Below are 22,157 nucleotides of genomic sequence, written 5' to 3'. Positions count from 1 at the left end.
CACGACTGAGCGACTTCACTTTCACTTTTCACTTTCATGCATTGGCGAAGGAAATGGCAGCCCACTCCAGTGTTCTTGCCTGGAGAATCCCAGGGACGGGGGAGCCTGGTGGGCTGCAGTCTCTGGGGTCGCACAGAGTCGGACATGACTGAAGCGACTTAGCAGCAGCAGCAGCAGCTAGTCCCAGCGCTGCCCGCTTGTGGTCCTGGGTGGGTGATTTCATCTCTCCGAACCTTCATTTTTCTATTTGTGAATGCGGATAATACAGACATGCTTTACATTATTGTGCTTCCCTTTACTGCACTTTGCAGATACTGTGGTTTTTACAAGTTGAAGGTTTGCGGCAACCCTGTGTTGTCAGGTGATGGTTAGCATTTTTGAGTGATAAAGTATTTTTTAATTAAGGTGTGTACATTTTTTCAAGACATAGCACTATTGCACACTTACTAGACTACATATTATATAAGCATAACTTTTGTATGCACTGGGAAACCAAACCACTTGTGTGACTCACTTTATCATGATATTTGCTTTACTGTGGTGGTCTGGAATCGAACCTTCAATCTCTCTCAGGTATGCTGGTGGTCCTTATCCTGTGTGACTGACTGAGTTGTTTAAAGTAGCACATTAGGTATTTCATCCAGAAGTGTGTAAGCTTCAGTTGTCTGGAACAGTGCTGCAGTTCCTGATAGGGCAGAATGAATGGGCCTCACCCTGGACTGGGAGTCAGAAGCTGTGACTCTGCTGCTTGCTGTCCTTGACCTTGAGTAAAACACTTGACTGTCATTTCCTCATTTGAAAAGTTAATCATTGCCCTGCCTGCTCTGTGTCACGTTGAGCCTCAAATGTGAATGTGAAGGATGTTAGAAACGGAAGAAATGTACAAATGTAAGAGATGATGATAAATCATTGTTATCATCATTACAAATTGAGGTGTGATTATGCTTAGCCACTTGGCAAATTTGGTACAGTTGCTTATGGCGAAGGTTGTGGTGGTCCTCTTGTTTTTATTTATTTGTTTGTTTTTTCTTGTCTTTATGAACCGGATTTCAGAAGGTTTTGGTGTCTGTTTCTGTTTTAGATGTTGCGCTACCTAATTCCTCCAATCTGACCTCCTGCCCCTAAAAGTCATAGGGAGCCAGTTAGTTGAGAAATCACATCTTTGCCATTTTCATTTGAAATAAATGTGTGAGCCTGATTTGGTCTTGTGATTTCTGTAACTGATGCATTTCTTTAGCAGCTGCTGGAATGTTCTTGAAGTGGTGGATTGCGTTAGTACAACTCATCAGACGTAAGGACAGTCCCTCCCCACCACCAGCAATGTCCTCAAACTCAGCTGCCCCTGGAGCTTGTACTACATTTGCAGTTGGTTTATACAGATCGTTACTGGAAAGGCATCGGGACCTAGAGGTCAGAGTTACCTTGCTGTATGTAAACCTGAGGGTTAATAATTAAATTTTAGACTAGGATTTGTTGTAAGCATTCTTTCCTTTCAGTTTATGTATCCTTACTGTGTAACCTCCATGGCCTTGAAAAGTACCAGATTAAAAAAGTGATGCAAGGGGAATCTGGCCTTTCGCTTACTGCTGTTAAAAGTAGTCTAAATGTAGTAAAACTGATGGACCTTTGGGTTGTGTCTGATTTTTTGCTATTATAAACGTTGATGAAGTGACTGTGCTCATGTCTTCCTATGTACGCTTGAGGGTCCCTCAAGGCTGAGTATGTTCCTAGGAGTGAAACTTGGGCGACAGTGTGGGTGCATCTTCTGGTAGCTGTGCCAGTTCACTCCTGTACTAATAGCTGTGAGAGTACTTGTTTTTCTGCATCTTTGTTTATACTTGTTATTGTCACATTAAACATTTTCCTCCCAATCTGATGAATTTGAAATGGTACCTCATTGCTTTAATTTCAATTTTTCTGATTGCTGGTGCTCATCTTTTCACGTTTTTATTGACAGTTTAGGTTTTCTCTCTGCCATTTTCTGTCCTTTGCCTGTTTCCCTATTGCATTGTTTGTTTTCTTATAGATTCATAGTTGTCTATATATTCTGGATATTAGGCCTATAGTAATTATATACCTTACAGAAATATACTTTCAGACTCTGGCTTGTCTGTGACTTTTTTGGTGTCTTTGTCAAAAGCAAGATGCAGTTTAGTGTAATTAAGTTTACATATGTTAACATTATATTTAGCTTTAAGAAAGCATTTTCTGCCCTGATGTCATAATCATATTCTCATATTTTCTTCTAAAAGCTTTAAAGTTTTCCTTTTGCATTTAGGTCTTCTTTACATTTAGAATGTAAGTGTTCAGTGTGAGAGTGAGGATTCTCACACTGAACACTTAGACTTTTCTTTAGTTACCTATGGGTACTAGTAATTTCAGCATTATCTATTGAGCGATCCAGTTCATACTCACTGATCTGTCATACTGCCTTTGTCATACCCATCCTGCTTCGTTGGTTTCTGCCTGTTCCTGTATCACTCCCACACTGCCTTAATTATTACAGCTTTATCACAAACACTGTCTCTGGGAAGATAAGACTCCCACCCTTGCCCTACTCCTCACTTTGTTGTTCTTCAGGATTATTTGGGCTGTCTTGGAATTTTACACCTCGTAAGAATTTTAGCATTAAAATTTTATATCCACAAAAAAGAAATCTGTTGAGATTTTAATTGAACTTGCATTTGAAATTGAGGCTCACTATGGGGAGAATTCGGAGAAGGCAATGGCACCCCACTCCAGTACTCTTGCCTGGGAAATCCCATGGACGGAGGAGCCTGGTAGGCTGCAGTCCATGGGCTCGCAAAGAGTTGGATACGACTGAGCGACTTCCCTTTCACTTTTCACTTTCATGCATTGGAGAAGGAAATGGCAAGCCACTCCAGTGTTCTTGCCTGGAGAATCCCTGGTAGGCTGCCGTCTATGGGGTCGCACAGAGTCAGACACGACTGACGTGACTTAGCAGTAGCAGCAGCAGCATGGGGAGAACTGATGCTTTACAGTATGTTTTTCATTCATGAAAAGAATTGATCCAGACTTTCTTTCTTGTCCTTCAAAAATATCTTTGAACTTTTTTGTTTGGTAAAAAGTCTTATACATGTTTCCTAAGATTTCTTCCTTAGTGCCTTATAGTTTAGTTGTTATTGTTAATGGGGTACCTTTTCTCTTACATTTTCTCTAATTAGTTATTTTGGTATGTGCAAATGATACTGAATTTTGTTTATTTTCTTCTTCTATCCAGAAACATTGCTGAACTCTATTCTTAGTTGTAATTGCCTATCTGTAGATTCTCTTTGGATTGTTTCTGTATACAAAATATCTCATCTTCAAATACAGTTTTACTTTTTTTCCCATTGCAGGTTGTATGTCATGTAAGGAGTCCAGACTTTATTCTGTATCAAATTTGGAGCCATTGAAGGTTTTGAGAAGTGATACTTAAATATTTACATTAAAAACATAATTATGGTAGTCAGGAGAAGGTGTGATTGAAGATAAAGAAGGGGTCTGTTAGAAGATGCTGTTGTTACAGTCACAAGATATTGCAAGCCTGACCTTAGGGAATGGCAGGAGGGAAGAAAAGGGCAAGAGGTATTTTACTAATAGAATTAGGGAGGCACTGGGTGAGTAAGTACATGTGGGAGGTGAGATTTAGGAGTCAGCCATGATACTTAGGTTTCTGCCATAGAACTGCAATAGGAATCATAGGATCAGAAGCAACTCTTGACAGCAAGACGCTTCAGTTTTTAAGAGGGTGTTGTGAGCTTATCTGCCTCTGGATAATCATTCTCACTTGATTTGAATAGCGTTCCACTTGTCCTTCTGAAATCTCCATGTAGATAAGTATCAACCTGACACAGAGCTTCCAGTGACCCAGAGGCTGGAAAATGAGTTTGATGGATTAGAGGCGGATATCCTTCAGGAAGACGCTCCATCTATCCTTGACCAAAATGCAGGCTTCAAAGAAGAGGCATTAGCCCTGGCAAAAATAAAAGCAGGGAGAAAGAAGCTTGTGACTGAGAATGTGCCACCGTCTAGGAAGAAAGATACTCTGGCACCAGCAAGACCACAGCAAGTATGAAATCACTCCTTTCTTTTGGCCCATTTGTATTAATCTGACATTGTCCAAGGTCACAGAGGCTGGTAAGTGGTGGAGCCAGGATTTGAGATCTTGGGCATTTGAATGCCAGAGCCCTTGAGCTCAGCTGTCTAAGCTGACATAGCTTGGCTCCAGGTTGTTTTTGCAATTTTTGTTTTTTTTTAAACAAAAAACAAGTTTTAGTATTATTACTAAGGACAGGGCATTCTTTCTTGTCCAGGTTTAGTAAGAGCCTTTCTGATTTGATACCATGGTCTTCATTGGATAGGCTATTTTAAAATACAGTTTTTTTCTGCTTCTGATTTGGAAGTATGAAATTTGAGGGGTTAAGATGAAGATTTCCTGCTAAATATTGATACATAATATATCATTTGATATTGAAAGGTATCTGAGGGTGAGTACTTTCTAACATGGCTTTGGGAGTCAGCTGGCTTCAAAGTACATTATATTCTTAAGCTTCTATCTAAAGTTTAACTTCAGGCCCTACCAGTGGAGAACTGGCTGGCAGACCACCTCCTAGTCTGAATATGCTTAACGTGGTTACTCCAATTTGATGGCTTCTCCATAGGCTTCTGTAACATAATCACCTGTTGCTCATAAATCATGGATTAAGATCAAGTCTATTCCTTTTCAAACAGACTCTCAAGGGAGGTCATTGGGAAGTCAGGGTTGAGCTTGTACAAATTCAGCCTGGAATATTTCTCTGAAACAGCCTTGTTCTCCTTAGCATTTTATGGTAGTTGTTCTGTTTAGGTGGCATATGCCTTCCTGCCTTCATCATACTCTTCCTCTATTAGTTCTTTTAATCTTCTAGAAATTTGTGAAGACATTATCTCCCATTTTACAGATAGGAAACCACAAGACTGAGAGGTATATTTTAACCAAGAATGTTTTACAATTTAACCTCTTTTGCTTAGTTAGGAAGAAATATATATATATTATATATATATAAAGATGGCCAAGCCAGGGATTCCTTTACACGTGTACCCCTCTCCCCACAGCCAGGGTGGTTTTAGTGTAATCTGTGCCCTCCCCAAATTTCTGCCACAGTGCTTTCCACTTAAGTTTTTGCTGAATGAATACATGAACAGCATAGGGACATTTGAACCTTCAGTAAGCCCGAGGTTAAAACCAGTTTCTTTGCTATCCATTTGGCTTTATAATTCATATTTATCTCTTGCAGGGACTCCACAAAGCTGAAAAAAGTAGACCAACCCCCTCTTACAGCAAAAGCAGGTTGCAAAGGACAACAGTCTCCTCCAGATTAAAAATGAACCAACAGCCTGTGAAAGACAGTAGGGCTCCTTGGATACCTCCAAACCCCACATCTCCACCAGCATCTCCTAAATGGTATGTGAAAATTCAAGCATTCAGGTATGTGATTTTACTTTTCCTCCACAGATCAAAGGTGACCTATTGCTTAGACCAAGTGAAGCGGTAGCTTTAGTCCCCTTTAAGGAAAAAAGCTTATTTGGATGGGTAATACATGAAATGTTTTTGACTGGAAGCCCATTGGTTCCTTTTTCCTACCTGACTGTGGGTAGAGTAACTCCCACAGATCACTCCAGGACCCTGTGGACTTCGAGGGCTGCTCTTCACTCGCCTCTACACCCAGTAGATCCTGGTTACTTGAGGCCGGGAACTGTGCTGTATATCTGAATGTACAGTGCCTGATGTAGTCAATCTTAGTAGGCATTTAGTAAATCTTTGCTGAATGAATGCTTAAAAATAATTCCTAGTCCAAGTCACGACAACATGAATTATAAAACCATACAAACCTCATAGATGTTGTCCTGACACAGAGGACAGTTAGGATAGAGCTGACATTACTGCCTTGTCACCCTTACTCAGAAGGCAATGGCAACCCACTCCAGTACTCTCGTCTGGAAAATCCCGTGGACAGAGGAGCCTGGTAGGCTGCAGTCCATGGGGTCGTGAAGCACTTTAGCCTCAGCAGCAGCACCCTTACTCACAGCACGTAGAGAATGAGGGCCCAATCTTCTGCAGAGCTGGGGAGAAGGCATTGTCCTTCAGAGTCCAATGAGGCAGAAATTACAGTCTTCAGGGAAGTGGTTAAAAATGGGAGCTTGTGTACCATGGACAGTGGTCTCAGAAGCACAGTGGAAAGGACCAGGAGCTAGGACAGTCACAGGAAGGCAGTCACATGAGGAGGAGAGAGAAGGTAGGTGACGTGAAGGGTCCCACTTCTAAGAGGCTGGCAGGAGATGTGATGAGAAGCTTGGTGGGATGGGGTCCCCTGAAGGCTGAGTGATTCTCAGTGGATGGTTATGCTTATTCATCAGCTTTCACTTTAAAGGTGAAGAAACTGTCCAGAGAATCTAATGCCTTGCTTATATAGCAGAGCTGAGACTAAAATCACGTCTTCTGATTTCATAATATATGTGGTTCTTTGCTTTATTTCTGTGCTCTTAATTCTCTGTTTTTAATGTATGTACTAGTGTAGAGATGTGAATTCAGTTGGTAAACTCATGAAAACAAGTTGGTTGGAGTTTATATTGCAAACCAAATATATAATGCAGTGTCTTCTAGAGTGTACATGTGGTAGATAGGGGAGGTAAGGGGGAAGGCTTTTGGGTTCAAAGTGCTGTATTAGACCTGATAAAAGGCACAGAGTTGCTGTGTAGTGTGAAATATAATTTGTGACCCAAATCTGTATGTTAGAACAGGGTTTTGTTGAATTTCACCCATTATTCTGTAATTGACAATTGTGTTTTCATTTAAAATAGTGATTGCTTCTGTGAAGCAAAAAGGACCTTCTCTTTGACACTGAGCCTGAATCCTGAATGCTCTCACTCTGCTTCACATTCAGCTTCCAATGTAGAGGCCCCCCTGTAGATCACCAGTACTGTGACACTCTTGTCTTTTCTGAGCTGGCACCTTTTATGAGTCATCGGGTGTGGAGGGAATGGTTACAAAGGTGTAAGTTTTCCTTGTTTTGCAGTGCTGCCTGGCTCAAGGCGAAATCCAGCCCCAAAGATACCACCAAAGAACATTCTCTCCAGCAGGAAGATACGCAAGAGGACAGTCGGTTGAGAGGTGCTATTGAACATGAAGCAGTGAGGTTTGTGCTGGCGTTTGTCAGGTCTTTGAAATGAGCCCCCTTTCAAATGGAATTCTAAAGCGAGCTCTCCTCTTGCCCATGTATAACACTGGCTGTTTAAAATGGAAATTACTAAACTTTCCTGTCAAATTATGCAGTTTAGACAGTGAGCCCCTCTTTTATTCCTTGCCTAATTCATTCAAAAATTATATGCGTTTCAGTTGTCTACCAGTTGCTTGTTTTGGTACAGTTGTGAGCTCTTTGGAGATCTTTGCAGAGGGAAAGGGAGTGGGCAAAAAAGACAGACTCCCAGCCCCTGCTTATTTATAGTCAACAGGGAGGACATGTTACTGACTATAAGATAGAAAGGTGTATGTCCCCTGAGACCTGAAGTGTTAAATGCTGAGAGAGTTCAGAAGGGGGATAGGACACCTCTGCAGAGATCTGGGCTTCCTGGAGGGAGATGGAAAATCAATTAGGATTTGAAGAATAGGCTTTAAATAGGGAGTGATGAGGTGAGGCCATTCCATGACAGGAGAGCAGTGAAAACAGGTTGCCTGCATTCATTTGGCTGGAATTGTTCTTGCAATTATGAGGAAGCCAGAGTGAAAGTGGACCATTAGATAATTTGATACTGTTCACTACCCTGGGCTGAAAGCATCAAGCCCTAACACATACAATAAGGTTGTTCTGAGTTAGCTTTTCCTTTCTGTGTTTATTTGACTTCACTCTGCCTTGAGGGCTCTCCTGGGAGCCCATTTCTTTGTCTGAGCTAGAAGATAGAGCAGCAGCTTTGTTTTACAGCTGAGCAAGAAGTTCTAATTGCAGTGAAGGCTGGTTTTCTTGAGAATATTTGTGGCCAGGTTTTTGTGGCACTGCACGCTAACCAGGAATGCTCTTGCGGGTAAATGTCTTTTTACATGGAACATTACACCGAGAGCTCCACTGGCCCAGAGCCTGAGTTACCTCCTGAGTCTTTGATGGAGCCGAGATGGGTGCTCTGCGGGGTCCCGACTCCTGGTCTGTTTATGCGGTAATGACACCTGCAGGTTGAGGCAGAATTGGCCTGACTTGTGTATTCTCTGCTAGACTCGCTTGGCTAGATGCTGAAACTTCCAAAAGATTGAAGGAATTAGAAGCATTAAAAGCCGAACAAATGGACAAAATGCAAAAACAGAGGTAACTGTCTGTTTTCTGAGGTAGAGAAAAACACAGCAGACCTATTTTATATCATCTAGCTATTTTTACAACTTGTTGGGATTGTTTTTTGGTGTAGTCACACTTTTCACGTCTCTTGTCCGTCAGACTGTTTAAGGTTCTTTGAAGTCACCTAAGAAGCCAACAGCGGAGCTCAGACGGGAGCCCCTGGGAGTCCTGGCTGGTTTGAGGAGAGTTGGGATGACTCTGTGATAGTATTCTTTAGGCTCCATTAGCTTGATGCTGAAACTTCCAGAAGAACAAAGAAATTGAATGAGCTGAAAACTGAAGAAAGGGATAGTTGTCAGAAACTGAGATATGTGTTAGCTTCTGAAGGATGGTACATGCTTGCCTATTCTTAAATTGGTCTGGACAGTTTCACCACCATCCTGGACTGTGTGGGCCTGATCTCACCAAATGAATGAATGAATGAGTGTCTGCATGCCTGCATGTATTTTGCACAGTATTTTTTCTAGGAAGTATTTCTTTTGTGTGCAGTTTGAATGATATCTACAGTTTAGGGGGAGTTTTATCTGAAAGATCAGTGTTATGTCTGTTTGTGTTTGCATTGGAGATGCTTGTCTCCTGGCCAGGTGGGGCGTACATGTGCAGTCTGCTAGGATACTTCTGCTTCACATGTTAGCTTGAGCACAGCCTAAGGTTTTCGAGTGAGGTTGCTTTTCCCATTTGCCCCCAAGAGTGTCACCACCTAAATCCAGACACGAAGAAGTTCATGAGCGGGCTTAGTTGTTACTGCTGCAGTTGGCTCATCTGTCTTGCTCTCATAATGAGTCACCCTGAAGTCACATGAACAGAATCCTCATTGTCACAGCTGTGCATTCTATCACCAGTCATGAGAGAGCGTCCACTCCCAGGTTAAAAGGGCTGTGGCCCTTTTGTTAGATGGTTAGTGTCGTGAACCACTACCACCCCCAAACCAAGAGATAGGTCAGCACCCCTGCTCTCAAACTCCCTGTGGGTCCTTCCTTAGTTGCATCTCCTCCTTTCTTCCCACAGCTCACCACTCCTGATTCCTGTCTTCATCTTTTCATTTCTTGTATTCATAAATCTGTTACCCTGTGTGTGTCCCTAATGGCATATTGTTTCATCCGGGCAGCTGAGAAGCAGGCCCAAACCTGGAAAGGCAGTGCTGCTGGGATTAGATGAGGATTCCTGGGGAAAGCAGGCTATGCAGGGTCTTTCCTAAACTTCCTGGGAGTTTTTAGGTGCCCATCCGGAAAGTTTATAGATCATGAATGAGTCCTGGCAAATGTAGGGCTTACCACATTTGGGGCATCTGGAGATGAACGAGGTGCAGTGGACCTCTGGAAGAGGCCTGGTCAGGGGGACAGTGGGCTGCCTTGTGTAGTTTTCCATTTTGTTACCAAGTAGTATTCCATAGTATGACTGTTCACATACACACATCCACAGTCTGTTTATCCATCCTCGTGAATTAACCTCTGGGTTGTTTTCCATTGTTAGTATAGAAGTTCCCTTCTAGTTTTTCTGCATCCCAGCTGACATGTGGTAATGTCCGATTTTTAAAATTTCAGTTATTTTGGTGAGAGCGTGGTGGTATCTCGCTGGGATTTTACTTTGCATTTCCTTGAAGTCTAATGATGAACACTTGGTAGTGCTTATTGTGATGTGTTTATTCAAGTTTTTTGTCCATTTTTTATTGTTTTTATAATTACTGATTTTTAAGAGTTTCAAAAAATATGTTCTGGATTTGAGGCCTCTTTCAGAATATGTGCAGCAAATATTTTCTCCCAGTCCTGTGGCTTGCTTATGTATTTTCTTAATGGGATCTTTTGAATATGAGAAGTTTCAAATTTTGATTAAGATCAGCTTAGCAGTTTTTTCATTTTACAGTTAAATCTTTTTTATGAATTAAGTAATCATGACCAGTGCTGAAGTTTCAAGGATATTCTGTATTTTCTTCTAAAATGCTTTTTAGTTTCAGTTTTATTTTTCATATCTGTGATCCCATTTTTTAATTAATTTCTGTGTGTGAGATGAAATGCTTATCAGGACTGATTGTTTTCCTTGTGGATATCTGGCTAGTCTAAGCACCATCTGATGAAAGGATTATTGACCTTGAGCTTTACACTAGGGTCATCTGGGTGAACTGTTGGTTAAGGACCATCATGCAGTTCTTTAGGTCTTTCCTTTGGGGTGCGCCACGCTCTCCAGAGATGAGTCTTTTGATCTGCTGCCTGGAGAGTGAGGACCTGTGTGTCCTTGGAGCTGAGGTGGTCAGGAGGCTGTGAGTCTTACCCCTTGGCATTCAGCTTGCATCCATGCATCCCTCTTTTCAGTAGGGCACCTACAGTCTCAATGCAGTTGGCATTCCCTGAGGAGTCAGGAGGCCCCTCCCGAGAATGAGCAACCAACCCATCTTCCCTCAGAGTTGCTGAGAGGCCATGGTCCAGTGTGTGAAGGAGGGACGGGACCTAGGACCCTAACTTCTCAAACATCATCTGACTCTTGTCTTTTATAGTTAAGCCACCTCCTCCCAGGTTACCCCTAGGCCTCGGGGTACCTGGTGCTCCAAGTCTTGAGCCTCTTAAGTCAGCAGTGCAAATTGTGTGAGTCCTCGGCTTTCCCCATTACAACCCTAGAATCCAGCCTTCTCAGGTTGGTACGTTACTTAACCACTTTGGTCCTTGAGTTTCTAGCACCATTTCCTGCGTATTGTCATTGTGAGTTTATGTCTGATTCTGTTATTGTGGGCTTTGGGAGGGAACAAAATTAGTTTCATTTGTTGAGTCATGTGCCCTCTTTAGTCGTTTCAAGGCAGCCATTATTCTTTCAAAATGGACTCAGAGCCTAATGTACTTCTTCAGATGTTATCTCAGCCTTTGTCCTCAAAGTTGGGGTCAGGACCAGCAGTATCACATCACCTGAGAGCTTGTTGGAAACCAGCTCCTCTCAGGCCTCCCTCAGGCCAGCCACATCAGAATCTACATTTAACAAGATCCCCCGGGATCTTGTATGAAAATTAGAACAGCACTGTGGTTTTATAATCATTTGATTTCCCTTCGCCTGGGGTGGTAAATAAATATGCACAATAAGATATTTTATTGCTTTTGATTTTAATTTTCAATTTTATTTCTAAATAGTGTTTCCACCACCCAGTTAGCAGACAAGGTAGAGAAGGCAGTTCTGGAGCGTTTGAAGCCTCTCCTGGCCAAGGCCCAGGTAATCTAGTTCATCCCATATGCTTGCCTTTTGGAAGCTCTCAAATAAAAAGTGTTGCCCCAGAGGTCACACTGACCCTTTGCAGGGCTGTGTGTCTGTCTGGCAGCCAGCAGCTGCATTGCTCTTGTGCTTTGTGGTGTGGGCACAATGCTGCCAGGGCCCCTTTCGGGCACCCACACTACTGATGTGTCTTCCTTTATGGGTGAGGGGTCAAGATGGGGGAGGAGAGAGAAAGTATCACTTTTGCAAAAGGTGAGATTTTCGTTTGGGGAGTGAATTTCAATTGCAATTTATGTTCCTAATCAAATAAAACTATCGGTGGCATTAGTGTTCAGTTCACTGCTTCCACTCTTAATTTTGTGCTCTTTCACTCAGTGATCTGGAATGATTTGCTGTATTTTTTCCAGAGGAGAGAAATGTTAGGACAGCTTCTGTGCACAAATTAGTGCTTTTTTCGAGATGGAATTGTATAACGCATCACTAGTAGGTTTTGCCATCCTCCTCTGAGCAGTGAGCTGAATGCTATGGCCAGACCCTGTAAATCCATCCTGTAAATAGGAACGCTCTTGTTTGTGTGACTAGATGAAGCCCTGGAAGAGCACTAGAATCTTAAATGGATTGAACAACATTCTGGGTCTCTGAATAGGGCACTGAACTTCTCTATCTCTTGGACTGAGACATGTTAAATCATTTATAGAGTTAATGAAAATCTCAGGAGTATAGAACTGGGAGGGTTCATAGAGGCCAAACCATCCAACCTCCTTATTTTGTCAATGGGGAAACTGGAACAGAGAAGTTGAGTAATTGCACAAAAACACATAGCTACTCTGATAACATTTTCAAAATTGAGGGAAGGAAAGGGGAAGAAAGCCAAGACCAGCACATGGCATTTATTTTCATGAAGACAGAGTGCTTAAATTTCCACAGAAAGCCTAATATAGCTAAAACTGATGAACAGTTCCACACAGAAGTTATTCTGGGAGTAGAATTCATTTGTACTAATATGGGTTGTAAATTTTCATAATTCATGAGTGTGCTTGTCTGTTTTAATAGAGAGTCAATTCTTCTCTGGAAGTAGATATTCATTTGAAGGATCAGCCATCAGAAATCTCAACAACAGCCCAGCCTACAGAGGAGGTGAGTGTGGTGGGGCTGGTGTTCTGGACTGACACCGGGATTATTACATGATAATGTCCTCGGGTATAAGGAAAAATGATACATAGATGACCCTACAGACACTAGACTGTCCCACTCTGGAGGGTGGAGGTCGTTTTTCACATCTGGCGTGTTAATACTTACAGTGTATCTTTAGCATTATGACTTCGATGAGCCTTGTGAACAGCTCACAGAAAGCTCTTGGGCCACAGGTTTTTGTCAGCGGCTCTTCCTTTCCTACCAGTGACAGAGTGTGGGTAGCTGCATGAGCCTGAATGTTGACGGCCCGTGGCAGAACAATGACTGCCCTCATTTCCTCTCGTTCAGCCTAGTTTTGCTCATTACTGGCCTAATTTCCTTTATACTGAGGGCCTAATATGTATTGTTAGGCACGCATGTTTTGAGTGCCTAGTAATGACCAGTATCTGGCCTGGCAGAGGCAAAAGGTGGCCCAGGAACAAATGATGACGTTTGAGAAAAATGAAAGCAGAGCATGTAGTTGTCCACCCCGTGCTCTTCCTCTGGACATGTGTTCACCATTAGTGGGAATGTTGTCCTCCCTGCCCTTCCACCTCAGCGTAGGGACAAGAAGGTGCAGGCGGCCTCCGGCGGCTGTTCGTGGAGGGTGGAGAGAAGTTACTGCTTTCTGTGTTCAGAGCAAGTGAAGGGCTGAGCAAGGGTGACGGTCTCAGAGTGAGAAGGAAATTGGAATGCTGCTCCACCAGCCCAACGACCTGAGGAACAGGAAGATGGTAGATTCCAAGGATGTATCCCAGTTCTAATTATTAAGCAATCGTTTAGCTTTAGCATGTTTTTGTAATTTTTACAGTTGTAATTTTATTGTACCAGTATTTTATGACAGAATCTCATGCGAGGTGAGGCATCTGAGACTGGAAGCTGAAACCCTGCATCTGGCTCTTACAGACCAAGTGCACGATGGCTGTGTCTTTTGTACAGAAAAGTAATGAGATTCACCTCTCATCTAGGGAGGCAGTTCATGTGGTATTTTCATAGGAAAGAGAAATGAAGTGGTCGTAAATGCTGTCAGTGAAGTAGACATGTTTGAATATTACTAGAAATGATCAGATTTGTACATGAGAACCATGCTGTAGGCATTAAATGGGCTTTAATACAATTTCTTAAAAAGGGAAAGTAACTCTGTCCAGTATTTACCATTCTCAGCTGCTGTTAAACTTCAGCATCACCACACAAGAGTTTCCTAGGCAGCACCATTGAGGGTCAGTGTTTATAAATAACTGAATAGAAGCAAACTTGTTGAAGTTGGCATGATGAAGTTAAAAAAGAGATATTTTGCTGTGTTAACTTATAAAAGAGCTGTGGGACCTTGATCCCAGATAACCAGAATTCTCATCTCTCAAAGGGAGGAGACATTTGCTGTACTTTGCAAATCAGCTATAGCTCTCAGTAGATTTGCTTGCAGACAGGATGATCTCTGGTGTCAGGAAATAGATTTTGGGAGGGTGCCATCATGGCATATTTGTCTCCTGCTGCTACTATTGTCATTAACTGAACTTGCACGTGAAATACATTTTTCCAAAGTGTGTAAGGTTTTCCCTTAATTGAAAGCTGTACCTGGATAAAAAGGCAAACAATTCAGGAAAAGTATCATGTAAAAAGTAAAATCTCCCCAATGGGTACTGTATGCTCATCTGTATCCAGCTTCTTTATATTTTGGTGATCTTTTTCATATCAGCTCATTGGGTCCTTCCTTATCTCACAGGATTCTTGATATTTGATTCTTTAAACATTAAGAATGAAAATAAGAGATACACACATCTTAATTAATTAGACCTGCATTACTGGTTCAGTTAACTCTAGATTTCTTGGTAATTTTATTGTATTGGCTATTCAGCTGATTTTTATTTCTTTAACTTCGGTCAAGGTCGAACATTTCTTTCTTGGTCATTAATGTATTTTCTTCTGTAAACCGTTAAAAGGTTTTAAAAATTACTATGGTGGTAACCGTTCTTCGTGCCAATCACTATTTTTTAAGTGTTCCCGTGTACAAGTGCTCATATAATCCTTGTAACTCTGAAATGTAGGGTTATTGTTTCTATATAACAAACCAGAGGATTGAGGCCCAGAGAGGTTAAGCACACTTGCCCCCACTTTGAGGCATATCAGTGGCAGAACCAGGATTGGGTCCCAGAAATGTCTCCTTCCAGAGCCTGATATCATTTCCCCAGCAGACAGTCTTTGTTAAAAAGCCTCTTTCAGAGCAGATTATAGACACTTATTAGAATCAACAGAAATACAACACATATAAAAATGTTTTGCAAGCTGTAAAGTGCTTTTTCAGTGTAGATACAAAGTCAAGAAAGGCTGGTGAAACCCTTCCAGGTTAGGGGTGCTGTGCTGTGCTTAGTCGCTCAGTCGTGTCTGACTCTTTGTGACCCCATGGGCTGTAGTCCACCAGGCTCCTCTGTCTGTGGGGATTCTCCAGGCAAGAATACTGGAGTGGGTTGCCATGCCCTCCTCCAGGGGATCTTCCCAACCCAGGGATTGAACCCAGGCCTCCCGCATTACAGGCTGATTCTTTATTGTCTGAGCAACCAGGGAAGCCCCCAGGTTAGTGGTAGAAAGTCTCAAACAAAGACAAGAATCATCAACTGTGATGTTGTGAACAGATGTTTTTACAAACAGATGTTTTACTGAACTGAAAGAGACTAGTGTAGGTATGTCCTCTGGAGACCGTGACATGTGCTGTATGCTTAGCTGCTCAGTTGTGTCTGACTCTTTGCAACCCCATGGACTATAGCCTGCCAGGCTCCTGTGTCCAGGGGAATTCTCCATGCAAAAATACTGGAGTGGGTTGCTATGCCCTCTAGGAGATCTTCCCTACCCAGGAATTGAACTGGGGTCTCCTGCATTGCAGGTGGATTCTTTACCAACTGAGCTATCAGGGAAGCCCCATGACATGTGCAGTATTGGACATTCTTCTGAGTCTAGCACAAGGCAGATACTTGCTTTACCAGCTGGCAAAACAGGTAGTAACAATAATTTTCATGGACATTAATGGTGTTACTCAGTTGACACAACTATTGAAATGACTGTGGTAGAAACTGTCCTGACTGTCCGGATTTCCTGCTGTCAATGTTCACTGACTTAGGAGAGGCTGGATTCAGTGTAGAAACTGCCTGTTGTACCATCACACGGTTGGTGTGTATGAGCAGTGTTCATATTTAAGTCTCACGGAGTCTTCATATTGCCTTTCATCCCCTTCACTTGTTTCGCAGGCTACAGCTGTTGATGGCAAATCCAGTGACATTCATCAGCTGGATGGTTCTTTGGAAAATACCACTCACGAGCACTGGCCCGTGACTCACTCTAAGATCTGGGAGTCTGATGCCTTAGCCACCTTAGGGGACGGCAAGGACAGCCTGTACCTGGAGACGATGATGCTCCGAATGGAGGAAATGGAAGTAGGTCGCAGGTGCCAGCTCCGGTTGGCTGCTGGAGGCTGGCTTCTGTTGAGCACAGCTCCTCCTCATGGTTCTATAGCTTAAAACATCAGAGTTACCTGGTCCTCAGTTTTTAAATCCCAGCTCAACTGTCAGCCAAGTGTGCAGCCTTCATAAAGTCACTTACCCTTTCTGATAAGTGGGGTGGTTTTGCTTTTTTTAAAATTTATTTTTTAATTGGAGGATAATTGGTTTACAGTGTTGTGTTAGTTTCTGCCATACAACAAAGTGAATCATAAGTATACATATGTCTTCTCCCTCTTGAACCTCCCTGGCCCCCCACCCCACCCCCCACCCCCGCCCATCCCACCGCTCTCGGTCATCTCAGAGCACTGGGTTGAGCTCCCGTGTTGTGTAGCAGCTTCCCACTAGTGTCTCTTTTATACTTGGTAGTGCGTATATGTTAGTACCGCTCTCTCAAGTCGTCCCACCCTCTCCTTCCCCCGCTGTCCCCGTTCCTGTCAGCACCGTTTTTCTAGATACCCTATATATAGAGAGAGATGTGTGTTAATATATGATATTTGTTTTTCTGTTGCTGACTTACTTCACTCTGTATAACAGGCTTTAGGTTCACCCCCCTCACTAAAACTGACTTAGATTCATGCCTTTTTATGGTTGAGTGATATTGCAGTGTGTGTGTGTGTGTGTACACCACGATTTCTTTATCCCTTCATCTGTCGATGGACATCTAGGTCGCTTCCATGTCCTGGCTAGTAAATAGTACTGCAGTGAACACTGGAGTACATGTGTCTTTTTTAATTAAGTGAGGGTGTTTTTAAGGACAAAATGAGGTATGAAGTGTCTGTATACTACCTGACACATAACTCATCGTTAATATGTGATACCAAAAACGCTGGGCCAGAGCCCAGTCCTACAAATGGGACCAACAACGTCTCTATCCCTCAGCTTGTAAATGCTGCCCTCCCATTGGATCCTGGGAAAACACAGATAACTTTACCTGTCTTAATTCCTGTGACACTGCTTTAGAATGCTCTTAGAGAATTCTAGACCTCAGACATTATGCAAACCAAGCCCTGGATGGTTCTGAGGAGGAAATTGAGACACAGTAAGGGAGTGAGTGACATGGCCAAGGCTACCCAAAAGTTCCCACCAGAGCTGGGCTGAGAATCCAGGTCCCTGACTCCTAGCTCAGAATTTTCATTTTAATTCCACCTGGATGAGATCTCGTTTTGGCTTTGCTGCTAAACCAAAAGCATAGGCAAGATAACATTTAGTTGGTTTTTGACAATTTAAAAATGTGTAGTTTATCCTAGTCTTGTAACTGATTTCCCCTTCTTGAGGGTAACTACCAAATGGTAGTCTATAGCCACACACATGGCCATTTACATACACGGCCATTTACACACATGGCCATTTAATGCAAACCAATTAAAATTAAATACATCACTGCATTTCCAGTGGTCAGTAGTTAGTGGTTAGTACATTGGACAGGGGGAAAATAGAACATTTCCATCATCAATTCAGATTCTAGTGGGCAGTGCTGGTCCAGATTAGATTAATTAGTATAGATTAATTGCCTCATTTTATTTTACACTTACCCCTCATGAGCTAACCGCTTCCTGGCCTGGGAGGTGCCTGCTTTCTGGCTAAGTGTCTATCAAATGTCTGCTGGACTGTTATAACCTTCCTAGTCTCTGATTTGTAATGAAACTAATTTTTTTTTGCATAAATTAATCTTTTTTTTTTTTTTTTTAAGAAATACCAGGAGACAGTTCGCCAAAGATATAATAAAATTGTATATACCGATCCTCATTTTTGGATGCAGGAAGAAAAAAATGGTGAGTGTTCCCCCACTTTTCCCTCTACATTGTACTATAAAAAATTTCACACATACAGAAAAGTTGAAAAAAGTTGTACAGTGGATACTCATATATACTTCTAGATTCTACAATTAAAATCTTGCTATATTTGCTTTATCATATATCTCCTTAGCCTCTCAGGCTTCCCAGGTGGCTCAGTGGTAAAGAATCCGCATGCCAGTGCAGGAGACACAAGAGACGCAGGTTTGAACCCTGGGTTGGGAAGATCCCCTGGAGGAGGGCATGGAACCCATTCATTATTCTTCCCTGGGAAATCCCATGGACAGAGGAGCCAGGTGGGCTACAGTCCATGGGGTCGCAAGAGTCGGAGATGACTGAGCACACATGTTCAGTTCAGTCGCTCAGTCATGGCCGACTCTTTGTGACCCCATGAATCGCAGCTCGCCAAGCCTCCCTGTCCATCACCAACTCCCGGAGTTCACTCAGACTCGCGTCCATCGAGTCAGTGATGCCATCCAGCCATCTCATCCTCTGTCGTCCCCTTCTCCTCCTGCCCCCAATCCCTCCCAGCATCAAAGTCTTTAAGCACCCATCAATTCATGTTACTTTTGGATGCATTTTAGAGTAAGTCGCAGACATCAGTACATCTTACCCGAAACATTTCAACCTGTGTATCAGCAACTAGAGCTTCATATTTACTTAGGGTTCTTTTTCCTTTTGAGATAAAATTTACATCAATGAAATACACAGATCTTAACTGTACTATTTGATGAGTTTTGACAAATGGGTGCATCTTTGTTACCCACACTCCTTCCGTCACCCTGTGCTCCTTCCCAGTCAGTGCCCCCCTAACCAGCGAACCACTGTGCTTTTTTTTTTTAACTTTAGATTAATTTTGCCTATTCTGGAATTTCATATAAGTGGAGTCATACATGTATTTAACCCTTTGTCTTTCATTTTGCATGATGTCTTATAATTTATCTATTACTCGTTTCCTGTTGCTAGGGTAACAAGCTTAAGTTAGTAACAAGTTATAGCACAAATGTAGTGGTTTAAAACAAATTTATTCTCAAACGAATTCCTGGAGGTCCGAAGTCTGAATGTCTCAAAGGGCTAAAAGCAAGGGCTTGGCAGGGCTGGTTCCTTCTTCCAGCTTCTGAGGCTGCCTCCGTTCCTGGCTGTATTACTCCAGACTGCTTCTGCCTTCACATTGCCTTCTCCTCCTGAGCACATCTTCCTCTGCTTGCCTATTGTAATGACTTGTTGATTACCTTTAGGGTCCATCCCAGTGATCCAGGTTACTTTCCCCATCTCAAGATCCTTAAAGTACCTCCTGCTATAGAGGGAGACGTTCACAGGTTTCAGGGGTCAGAATCTGGACGTCTTGGGGAGCCGCTGTTCAGCCTGCCACGCTTTGTGTCGGTGTCCGTTCCTTCTTGCTGCTGAGCATTGTTCCACTGTACACAGGCACCACATCTAGCTGAGCCGTTTGCCTGCAGATCTGCATTTGATTGTTTCTGATTTGGGTCTGTTAGAAATCTGCTGAGTGTATTCATGTGTAATCTTTTTATGGACATAGGTTTTCATTTCTCTTGGATAAAAACCTGAGTAGATTTGCCAGATTATGGGCTAGGCACATGTCTAACTTTATAAAAAAACTGTCAAACATTTCCCCAAAGTGACTGTACCATTTTACACTCCCTGCATTGAGTTCCTACTGCTAGAGATCCTCGCCAACATTTGAATTGTCAAAGTCTTTTTCATTGTAACTATTCTGGTAGGCCCGTAGCAATATGTCTTTGTGGCTTTAATTTCATTTCTTTGGTAATAATGATGTTTAGAACATTTTCAGGTAATTATTACTCATTTGTGTATCTTTCTTTATGAAGTGTCCAGGCCTTTTTTTTTTTTACATTAAAAAAAATTGGATTGTCTTTTTATGTTTCAGTTATAGGAATTCTTCATGCATTTGGGTGTGAATTCTTTGCCATATATATACTATTTTCAAAACAGCTCTATTGAGATATAATTCATGTACCATAAAATTCATCCTTTTAAAGTCGAGTCGTTTTTAGTATATTTACAGAATGTTGCAAATGTCATTGCTGTCTAATTCCAGAACATTTTCATCACCCTAACAAGAATCCCAGCTTCCATTAGCAATCACTTCTCATTCTCCCCCATCTCTTCCCAGCAGCCACTAATCTACTCGGGTGAGTGTTTGCAAATGTTTTCCCCCATCTGTAGCTCACGTATGTATTTTCTCAAATGTGTTTTGTTATGAGGAAACATTTTAAATTTTGATGAAGTCTAAGCTATCCAATGTTTCTTGTATAGATTTTGTTTTCTTTGATCTCATAAACCTTTGCCTATTTCCAAGTTGAGAAGAGAAGCTCTTGTTTTCTTCTAGGAGCTTTATGGTTTCAGCTTGTATGTGTAGGCCTGTGATCCATCTTGAATAAAACTTGCCTCTGGTTTGAGGTAGAGGTTGAGGTTCATTTTTCCTTCTGCTAATGGATATTCATTTGTTCTTACACCATTTGTTGAAAAGACTTTGTTTTCTCTTCCACTTTTAAAAATTCATACATATGCCTTTTGGCTGCAGTTGCTAGGCCAGTGTCGCAGTTTGGGCTGGGGTGTGTTGCTCAAGTTCTCTTTGACTTATGCTTATCAGTTACTACTTTACTCAATGAAAGAAGGAAAATAAAATGTGGTTAAACATTACCTCTGAAGGATTTTTGGTACTGTGAATATTAAGAGAAGGAAAGGAAGTTGTGGGTATGGAAGATTTATAATAGCAGCATATGTACATATACTTCTTTAAAAGAGTATGAGTTTGGGGTATTCTCTTAGGAAAAGTGTTCTCTGTGTCACATTTGGACTGAAAAATGAGCCATCTAAACACAATAGAGATTCATTCCTTTCAGTTTGGGTAATTGTTTTTAAAGTGTGCCATTTGGTAGTTTATTTATTTATGGCTGTGCTGGGTCTTCGATGCTGCGTGGGTGGCAAGCAGGGGCTGCTCTCTGGTTGTGGGCAAACTTCTCTCATTGTGGTGACTTCTCTAGATGCAAAGCACGGGGCTCCAGGGCATGCCTGCTTCAGGAGTTGCAGCATGTGGACTCAGTGGTTGAGGTTCTCAGACTCTAGAGCGCAGGCTCAATAGTTGTGGCGTACTGGCTTGGTTGCTCCGCGGCATGTGGAATCTTCTGGATCAGGGACCAAACCTGTGCCTCCTGCATTGGCAGGCAGATTCTTTACCACTGAGCCACCAGGGAAGCCCCAGTTGTGGTAATTTTGCAAGCTCTGTTCTTTGTTCCTCTCATTCTCTCTCTCCCCCCTAGCCCTGCTCCAGCTTCTGTGCTTGTCCTCACATGACAGGTGAACCATTCGTCCAGGCCCACCTTATGTTCACTCCTTCCTGTGAACTCCCATAGACTTCTGCCACATCCTACCCTGTTAGAGATGTTTGTGGAGGGTCTTTGCCGCTGCTGCTGCTGCTAAGTCGCATCAGTCGTGTCTGACTCTGTGCGACCCCATAGATGGCAGCTGACCAGGCTCCCCCATCCCTGGGACTCTGCAGGCAAGAACACTGGAGTGGGTTGCCATTTCCTTCTCCAGTGCACAAAAGTGAAAAGTGAAAGTGAAGTCGCTCAGTCGTGTCCGACTCTTCGAGACCCATGGACTGCAGCCCACCAGGCTCCTCCCTCCATGAGATTTTCCAGGCAAGAGTACTGGAGTGAGTTGCCATTGCTTCCGGGAGGGTCCTTATGTCTCCCAAATAAGCCAGAGAGGTTTATCATATTAAGTAGTATCCCAGCTGCACCTAGCAGGGGCATGACCCGGGGAGGAGCCTTCTCATCACTGCCTAGTGAATCAGTGAGCATCTTTCGGTTTGGAAGCAGAGGAGAGGGAGTGCTGAAGGGCAACTGTTTCACTGTTGGTTTGGCCATTGGCCACAGTCAGGTTGCATCGTGCAAAAGATAGCCTTACCAAGGACTCAGTGTTCTCTTTTTCAAGGACAATTTAAATTATTAGTCACTATCTCTGACTCTGCTGGAGTCTAGGTATGCATTTCAAAGGAGCTTTGAAGAACACCGAGAGCTGAAATGAATTTGTGGATACTTTAAATCCAGAATCATGAAATCCTCATAAGAACCCTCTATCTCTAATTATTCTGATTG

General features: G+C 42.5%; 1 protein-coding gene across 3 annotated transcripts in view; it reads left to right on the top strand.

Moving 5' to 3' along the window:
* KIAA0753 (KIAA0753 ortholog) overlaps window positions 1-22,157 on the top strand; it is a 60,600-nt gene that overhangs the window by 24,952 nt on the left and 13,491 nt on the right. For all 3 annotated transcript variants that reach the window (XR_005721602.1, XM_040243691.1, XM_040243689.1), the window contains exons 8-15: window positions 3,837-4,072; window positions 5,280-5,446; window positions 7,059-7,178; window positions 8,247-8,336; window positions 11,477-11,555; window positions 12,609-12,692; window positions 15,968-16,153; window positions 17,910-17,991. Coding sequence is in view for 2 of the 3 variants with exons in the window: in XM_040243691.1 (XP_040099625.1) it covers window positions 3,837-4,072; window positions 5,280-5,446; window positions 7,059-7,178; window positions 8,247-8,336; window positions 11,477-11,555; window positions 12,609-12,692; window positions 15,968-16,153; window positions 17,910-17,991 (1,044 nt within the window). In the remaining variant the exon portion in view is untranslated. The remainder of the gene's footprint in view (window positions 1-3,836; window positions 4,073-5,279; window positions 5,447-7,058; window positions 7,179-8,246; window positions 8,337-11,476; window positions 11,556-12,608; window positions 12,693-15,967; window positions 16,154-17,909; window positions 17,992-22,157) is intronic.

Source organism: Oryx dammah, unplaced genomic scaffold, assembly GCF_014754425.2.
Source record: "Oryx dammah isolate SB20612 unplaced genomic scaffold, SCBI_Odam_1.1 HiC_scaffold_8, whole genome shotgun sequence".
Taxonomy (NCBI): domain Eukaryota; kingdom Metazoa; phylum Chordata; class Mammalia; order Artiodactyla; family Bovidae; genus Oryx; species Oryx dammah.
This window is presented reverse-complemented; position numbering and strand designations above follow the sequence as displayed.